Source organism: Rutidosis leptorrhynchoides, chromosome 7, assembly GCF_046630445.1.
Source record: "Rutidosis leptorrhynchoides isolate AG116_Rl617_1_P2 chromosome 7, CSIRO_AGI_Rlap_v1, whole genome shotgun sequence".
NCBI lineage: Eukaryota > Viridiplantae > Streptophyta > Magnoliopsida > Asterales > Asteraceae > Rutidosis > Rutidosis leptorrhynchoides.
In genome coordinates this window covers 177,702,939-177,712,574 of record NC_092339.1, presented here as the reverse complement: position 1 = coordinate 177,712,574, position 9,636 = coordinate 177,702,939, and the positions used below count along the sequence as shown (strand labels likewise).

Here is a 9,636-nt window from a genome sequence, read left to right as displayed (position 1 = left end):
CTTATTGTAATAGTTATATTTTGTTGAACCTTTCGATATAGCTATCGCTTTTTTCTCCAGTAAAAGGATTAGAATTGTTTTCGACCTAAAGAGTCAAAATTTTATTTTATTTTATTTATTTATTTATTATTATTATTATTATTATTATTATTATTTTTTTTTTTTTTTTTTTTTTGACATTTCTAGTCAGAGTATGAAAACTGTTAAATGAGAAAAGTATATATTTGGGTTAATCTACTAAAAATGGACTGGAGATGCATACCAGAGAGAGCAAGTATGGATCCAATAAATAGAAACGAAATGGATATGAAGGACCAGTTACAAAGTCGATCTTTATGGCCCTGCAGCAATTATGTTGTAACACTCATCATATTAGTCTGCAAGTTTTTAGAAAAAAATATTTACTCCATGACATAACGAATATACCAACAATCTCAATACAAGAGTGCTCATGTACAAATGCACATTAGTTAACAAATTATGATTTCTGAAAATATGTATATAGACATAAAAGAATTCACCTTTAATTGGGTCAAAATGTGACCATACTGAAGTCCGATAATGCAGGCCACAGAAGCTGTTAAGGAGCTGCACATCAACCATTTTGACTACCTCATTAATAATTGTAGTGATTATTCAACTGAATACATGATTTTTTTTTCCTTCAAAACTAAAGTTTTTGAGGCTCTAAGGCAACATATAATATATACTTCTCTAATATTTACTAGTGACCAATTAGAAACAAGGTTGCAAAATTTGGTACTCAGGGAGTACTCGATCGGGACTTTGGAGGGAGTAATCGGCAACTGGGGATTAATCAGATTGGAGTTTTTATACGTTTAAATAATATATTTCAAAATTATATGTGTAAATATTGAAGAAAACTACAAACATAAACATAATTGTACATTTGTTCAAAAACTCTAAAATTCTAGTTTAAATTCATATTAAAATGTTGACCAATTTTGACTTTGACAGACTTTGACCAACAAATCTGATTTTGACCCACTAACTGACGTTGACTAATGAATAAACGGATTTTGGGAAACCGAAAAAGTAGTAATTGAGGTTTTTTAGAACAGTGATTAGAAGACATTGAAAATTAAATTGTAAACTAGTATTCCCTTAGTTTATTGTGTCCTCCTGTGACCGTAAATGTAGAAATAGATTTTAACAGAATTCAAGTTATATTCTATGGTGAATTGTACTGTAATTACCTTAAAATGCCTTCAGGCTCAAATGGGGCAAAGCACCATGAAGGTGAAGACTCTGAAACTTGGCCACTATTAGATATATTACATTCCTGTATGTGGAGTATATAATATATATAATTATATATAATATATAATATGATACACACAAATTTAAATATGATTGACTGCATAATTAATATTCAATTATTATTCAAGAATCTGGATTCACCTGAAGGTTTCTATAAACGGGCTTTTGATATAGATGATTAACACCAAGAACATAACGGTCTATCATTCCAGCAGCATTGCAGGCGGGCCCGAGATCACCTCTAACAGAACAGCGCACCTATACACGCATAACAAATGTTTAGCATTTTGCATTCTAAAACAATAAACATTAACTTTTAACCATACAGCAGACAGTCATAAATAATAAGGAGTATTATATTATTTGCTCATTGTATGCAAATATAAAAAAAAAAAAATAAGAGAGTGATCATACAACATGAGTAGTAGTTCCATTTTCTGAAATTAAAGAAGATAATGAATGCAGGTCCTTAAACTGCCAATCTGCAACGTACAAGCCATATGTCAATCCCATGTAGATGGCACACAAGAAAAATACAGCACACCTACACCAAAAAAAATAATTAAAAAAAGAAGAAAAAACTTATAAACTAATATACATTTAGAGTGAACAATAATCTCGGTAGTGAAATTCGTACATAAAGACCATTCTTTTTTTGCAGAGATAAAATGACAATATATAAACTAAATATACATTTAGAGTGATCAATAAAAAATTGAATGACAATATATATATACACACACACATACTTGAGACTGAGGCTGATATATATGTTCTCACCAGTGCCAAATATAATTCCTTAAGACTGCTTCTTTCTTCAAGATTTGACGGGGAAGCCATATTTCACAGAGCGCTGCAGCAATATATCCAATGGCTATCCTCTGAAAATTATCACAATGAACAACCGAATGGTTACAGTTGCTCCAAGATCATTAGACATTCTACCCACAATAGAGAACAAATATGTTTAACTCTAGTGTCAAAATAACCTAAGTAGAGGATTTTGTTATCAAATTTACTTAAGAAAAGTACACTAACCTATATTATATCAAAAATATATGTGAAAATGTGAGACTTGCAACTTATACCCACAACCCTTTGATTGATGGATGGCCTATTGGTTAATCAGTGATTGTCAGAGGGCTACAACCACATAATAGAGATAAGTAAAATTTAACACTCTCGACTACTGAAACACTTATATACCTACATATGCAAGAGTTGTTCCAAAACTTCTCTTGCGTAACACTCAAATGAATGAGAGACAGATTGATAGTAATAGGCAAGGTTGCAAAGCGAGTACTCGGTGGACTTTTTAGGGAGTATTTGGCAACTTGGAGAGTACTCAGATGCTGACCAAGTTAAACTTTGACTGATTTTTACCAAGTTTTGACTAGGTTTTGACCATTTTTTGTGTAATCCTGAGTTTTGACCGATATGCTGAGTAATCCCAAGTTTGACCGAGTACGCACCGAGTACGCACTGAGTACTCCCCTAGTTGCAAAAACCGTACTAATGATACCTGCAGGATCCCGAGCAAACGTATTGATTCAACATCGACACCATAAGTTAGAGAAGTAATTCCGTGTAGGTAACCACCTGAATTACGGAAAGTTATACATTAAGAAAAAACTTGTGATCGTTTGTCTGTACAAGTAGGAATAAAGCCCGGCGAACAATTATAAAAGGAAACAGCACCAATACGACATTTAATTACTGATTGAACACGGGATACTCTCTTTTAAAATTTTAGCCAATGCTCAGAGTCAACAAGATATGACTTAAACTTCTCCAAACGTATCAAACATGTTCAATCATTCATTAAGGGTTTTTCTTGATTTTAACAGTTCTGATTTTTTACTTCTATATAAATAAACACATATAATAAAATGAATACAGTAACTAGTGGCTTATAAATACAGCAATTCAGATCATAGTATCAAAAATTAAGCATGCTGGAATATTTACCTTGAAGAAACACACCGAGAAGAAAAAGTTTCCCAGCTCTTACTATTGCTTTCCATGTGGCTTCATATCTGTTTTCAATTTTCTGTTGTTAAAAAAAAGATGGTTTCAGTAATCCTAGTTATACAAGTACGCACTACATATATATTTATTTAATAGCTAAGATACGAGCCTACTACTGTGCCATTCGATATTACACAATATATTTGTTCATCACCTTGTATACAATTGCAAGAGATACTCCAGCAGCGAAAAGAAACATAGGCATTACGAAGTCTGCCAAGTGTAAACCGTTCCATGGAGCATGTGAAATAACTGGTAAAATGGAGCCAGCATAATCGACTAGCACCATAAGCTGAAAATAAATAACGAATCACAAATTAACTGGCACTGTACATCACATCTGATGCAAATAATGAACAGTCGAAGACCACGCAACAAACAATGCCCCCCTCTCATTTTTAAAACACTGTTCTAACATCTAACTGCAGGTTTGATCCTCTTTGAAAGATTGATACTAATTTCACAAAATCTAAAGTTTCTAGCTCATTGTTAACTTCAAAATCAATTGAATAAAATATATTGATGTACCATATTGTTATGGATCTTTATGATTCAGAACTAGGAGATATATCAGTTCAATTTTTGAACTCTTTTATTATTCATATTTAGATTTAGATTAGAAACTTTTCTGATGATAACTGTTGGGTGATGTTTGTTTCTTAAGATGTTTTTGTCTGAAGATTTGCGGACCACGTCTGTAAAGAAGATGTGGCCTGAAGGTCTGTATACTATACTGAATATTAAAGACCGTTTGTTTTTATGTCTGCAAAATAACATAATCATGTCTCCAACAGTTAGAAGCACATTTCTAAGTCTGCGAGGTTGCAGACAGATAAGACATTATTTTATCTTATGTCTTCAGAAAAACAAATAGTGTGCAGTAAATACGTCTGCCGGCGCGCAGACATAAGACATAATAAGATTTGCAGACTGATAAACAAACGACACATTAGTATGTTAAGCCTCAGACGAAAATTAAACTTGCTAAATCTGGATAATTTTATTGTATTATCTCACTTGAGTCACCTTATTTGGTTTTACATAGTCCATCATTAACTATTTAACTTTACAAGCATAAATGCACAACCGTATGAACTCAATTAATTATACAACTAACTTAAATACATACTCCCTCCGTCCCACTACAAGTGTCCACTTACTTTTTGCACACAGTTTTAGGAAATCCCACTAACTTCATTATCCACCAATCAGAATTTTTATCTCTCCAGAATAACCTCTTCTCATTAATTGAAATACAAAGTGGACACTTGTAATGGGACATCCCAAAATAGAAACGTGGACACATTAAGTGGGACGGAGGTAGTAATAACTATAAATATAACGCTTCACACTTAATGATTACTAATTACTATATAATATCAAGTCAACATCAGCTGAATTGAAATAGCTTCCTCAAGTATAATCGAGTAAAATTGAACTAAATTAATGTAAATTAATTCCTCTAGTAAAATTCGGTATTGGAGATTCAAATTAAACAAAATTACGATCATAATATAATAATAATAATTATAATTATAATAAAAGATGAAATAGCTTACAAAGATCGAGAGACCTCGAAAAACATCGAGTGAAGTGATTCTACGATTACTGCTTTTCTCTTCAACAATCATCTGCTGCAACTCTTCATCGTCGTCATCGTTTTGCTGTTGATGAATGCTGAGCAATGGCTGAATCTCAGCCATTTTTCGTCTGAAAATTAACGATGCTTTAGAACAAAATGGTGACATTATCGTTTAAGTATTAGTTAAATAGATAGAAATGGTGATTCGATGGAATGCAATGGGAGAGTTTTTGTTTTGTTTTGTTTTTACGATGAAAAGGGAAAGGAAGGAAAGGATGTGTGATATTGGTTAGACCAACCAGATATCACCAAATCGTATTCTTTGGGCCCACCAACCATTTAGCGGTTTTACTACGTTTCACGTGTAAAGTTGAACCCAATGATATGATATTCCTTTTTTACTTTTTATCGCTATCGCATCAGTTTGGATTAAAAGCGTTTTAAAGCTGAACCGCATTATGAAACATTTCCAAACATTTTTTTTTTTTTTTTTTTTTTTGAAGTTTCGTAAATGATTTTATCAATTTTAAAATTAGGGATATGTTTTAGGTATTTTAACATACAATATTTATTTCTATTTTATTAATAATCAGCTCCACTAGTTTTTTTCTTCTTCTTTTTTTTTTTTTTTTTTCTGACCCAAAACATGAATGAATATTCTATAAATCCCTAAGCTAAATCCAATGTGGCAATCTGCCAAGTATTCTGCTAATAAGATGCTAACGTTTTAATTAGAGGTTAAATCAAGATTAATACTTAATAGAGTAAGTAGTAAAAAAATATCGAAAAGAATAAAACACATAACTGTATGTAACAGTTATACGTATAAAAAAAAAAAAAGGAGAAAAGGGAGAAAGGAAGAAAGGGAGAAAGGGAGAAAAGGAAGAGAAGGGAGAAAAAGGAGCAACACAAGTTCGTCAGTTGCAATTCACCATCTCACTTTGGCTATAAAATAAGCCGAAGAGAAAACATAGAAGACATGATTAGTAGATACGTCTTTCACAATCACAATTACTTACAAATATCATTTATCAATATATGTGCGTAGAAAGTATAATCAAGCTCATACTTAGGAGTTGATATGCTAACTCACTCCATATAATCCAATAAAGCCATGTCTTCACGTTCATATTCGATCGGTTCTTACATGGAATAAGTGGCGTACAACCGATTGCACTAAAAGTGTAATGTGAGTTACCAAATAGGGAATCGCCATCCGATACGATAAGATACCTAAACCCTCATATTAACCTAGGAAATCCAACCCCTCTCATGAGTGATACCGTTAAGCAAGTCCACATATACGGCCATCACATACCGTATTAGTATCTTGTATTTTAATGTACCATCATTTGACGCCATCCATGGGACCCGAATCAAAACCCTTTCCTACCACGAATTGAACTTTTTCTACCGATATTGGTGAATAATGGCCGGAGAAGATTCCTGCAACACACCAACTAATGATCATGGCAAAGGTCCAAGCAGTTTCGAATTACCTACCGAACAACCCGTAGAACCAAACATCCCCGTTATCGTAACACAAGAAAGCATACCAACTCTTGGAATCGAAAATCAAAAAAATAAAGATGTACGCACGAGAAACCTCGATGATCCAATCATGCACTTTGTTGTCCAGAACTTCAACCAAATTAATGCTATGTACTTAACATTTTACTCAAAAAAAAAGGATACTACTAACAAAAAAAATGCCAAACCTCGAAGATCACCCCATAATCGAACCATGGAATTCGGATTACTAAGAAGCAGTTGACGAACAAGTGCTAAAAACGGTGAAGGGAATAGCAAGTCACTTAAAAAGAGTAGAGTTGAAACCATACTCAAAAACCAAGAAGGGTTCACAAAGCAAAAACTCGCAAGTACCGACAACTTTTATAATGAGCCGTTCATATTCAAAGAATTAGAGAGAAACATACTCAGTTTGGTGGCCTCCCCATTCACCAAACGAATAAGAGAGTACAACATGCCTGACGGACTTAAAATTCCGACCAATTTGAAGACCTATGTTTAGTTATCTGATCCCGATGATCACCTAACAGTATTTGTGGGAACCATGGATGTACACAAGCTACCAGAACCAGCGTGGTGTCATTTTTTTCACATTACTTTAAGTGGAGCAGCAAGATTTTGGTACGACAACCTACTACCGGGAAGTATCGATGACTTCTATGAGTTAAGAAATAAGTTTTGCGCCAATTTCTTAAAACAAATAAGGTTTCAAAAAACTCAAGCTGAGATACTCGAAATTCGACAACGGTTTGATGAAAGCTTGAAAGATTATTTGGAAAGATTTGGTAAAGAAACACTACACATGACTGATCGATCAGATGGGATGATGACAGGAGCCTTCATCAGCGGGCTTCGCCCGGGAAGAATTTTTAAAGACCTGATTGCAATACCACCAACGTCAATGGAGAATCTTTTCACACAAGCCAATAATTTTATAAGAGTCAAAGAGGCAAACACTGAAAATCAGCTACGTGAATCCAAAAGAGGGGCCGGTGACAATAGGCCAGGCCAAAATCATCGAGACAATACACGAAGGCAAAAAGAAAAATATGTTCATCGTGTAGTGACCCGAACTTTTCCATATTTATATATATTAAATTAAATTGATATTTACATGATTAAGTGTTTTCAACATGTTAAGCAATCAAACTTTTTAAGACTTGATTAATTGAAATAGGTTTTATATAGACAATTGACCACCCAAGTTGACCGGCAATTCATGAACGTTAAAACTTGTAAAAACTATATGATGAAATACATATGGATATATATATAGTTATCATGATATTATGATAAGTATGTAGCTCATTAAGTATTTTAACAATGAGTTATAAAAATGAGACTACTGAATTAAGAAACTTGAAAACGGTATATATAACTATTATCGTTATAACAATGTCTTACTAATTACATATGAATCATTTTAAGATATTGATACATTATATATAAACATGTTAAATGATAAGTAAACATATCATTAAGTATAATAACAATGAACTACATATGTAAAAACAAGACTACTAACTTAAGGATTTCGAAACGAAACATATATGTAACGATTATCGTTGTAACGACATTTAACTGTATATATATCATATTAAGATATATTAATACATCATTATATCATGATAATGTAATAATTTAACATCTCATTAGATATAATAAACAATGTGTTAACAACATTTAACAAGATCGTTAACTTAAAGGTTTCAAAACAACATTTACATGTAACGACTAACGATGACTTAACGACTCAGTTAAAATGTATATACATGTAGTGTTTTAATATGTATTCATACACTTTTGAAAGACTTCAAGACACTTATCCAAGTACTTCTACTTAACAAAAATGCTTACGATTACATCCTCATTCATTTTCATCAACAATTCTACTCGTATGCACTCGTATTTGTACTTGTACAATACACAGCTTCTAAATGTATTTACTATTGGTATATACACTCCAATGATCAGCTCTGAGCAGCCCATGTGAGTCACCTAACCATGTGGGAACCATCATTTAACATCTAGCATGACTTATGAGCAAGGAAACAAAAACAAGAACTCCTTTTAACCCCACTCACCTTCACCACTCACCACCTACTCCATTTCACTTCCAATTTTCTTCCCAATTCTCTCTCAAAACACATACACTCTTCTATGAACGTCTAAGTTACTATTTTTCCAACAAAAATCATCAAATACAAGCTTTGTTTATTACCTATAATCATCATAAAAACAATTACTCAAGAACACATCAAGAACACTTCCAAGTTTACAAATTTACTTCCAAGTTTCCTAATCCATTCCAAGTAATCATCTAAGATCAAGAAACCTTTGTTATTTACAGTAGGTTATATTTCTAAATCAAGGTAATATTCATATTCAAGCTTTGATTCAATTTCTATAACTATAACTATCTTAATTTGAGTAATAATCTTACTTGAACTTATTTTTGTGTCATGATTCTATTTCAAGAACTTCCAAGCCATCAATGATCCTTTGAAGCTCAAGTTATTTTTTCATCATTTCTAGTAGGTTTACCTACTAAACTTGAGGTAGAAATTATGTTCATAACATCATTCGATTCATATATATAAAACTACCTTATTCGAGGGTTTAAACTTGTAATCACTAGAACATAGTTTAGTTAATTCTAAACTTGTTCGCAAACAAAAGTTAATCCTTCTAACTTGACTTTTAAAGTTAACTAAACACATGTTCTATATCTATATGATATGCTAACTTAATGATTTAAAACCTGAAAACACGAAAAACACCGTAAAACCGGATATACGCCGTCGTAGTAACACCGCGGGCTGTTTTGGGTTAGTTAATTAAAAACTATGATAAAATTTGATTTAAAAGTTGTTCTTCTGGGAAAATGATTTTTTTATGAACATAAAACTATATCCAAAAATCATGGGTAAACTCAAAGTGGAAGTATGCTTTCCAAAATGGTTATCTAGACGTCGTTCTTTCGACTGAAATGACTACCTTTACAAAAATGACTTGTATCCTGTATTTCTAACTATAAACTTATACTTTTTCTGTTTATATTCATAAACTTAAGTTCAATATGAAACCATAGCAACTTGAATCACTCAAAACGGATTTAAAACGAAGAAGTTATGGGTAAAACAAGATTGGATATTTTTGCTTGTTGTAACTACGTGAAAATTGGTAACAAATCTATATTAATCATATCCTAGCTA

At 32.3% G+C, this 9,636-nt stretch overlaps 1 protein-coding gene across 1 annotated transcript; it reads right to left on the bottom strand.

Annotated features, from left to right (window-relative positions):
• Positions 1-258: 258 nt before the first annotated feature.
• Positions 259-5,130, bottom strand: LOC139858045 (uncharacterized). The gene is made up of 10 exons (XM_071846896.1): positions 4,869-5,130; positions 3,464-3,601; positions 3,250-3,331; positions 2,804-2,880; positions 2,062-2,162; positions 1,696-1,825; positions 1,423-1,539; positions 1,218-1,303; positions 522-588; positions 259-377 (listed from the first exon to the last, which is right to left on the bottom strand). Exons 1-10 carry the CDS (start codon positions 5,055-5,057, stop codon positions 351-353), a joined length of 1,014 nt encoding a protein of 337 aa, XP_071702997.1. The 5' UTR covers positions 5,058-5,130; the 3' UTR covers positions 259-350.
• Positions 5,131-9,636: the final 4,506 nt, after the last annotated feature.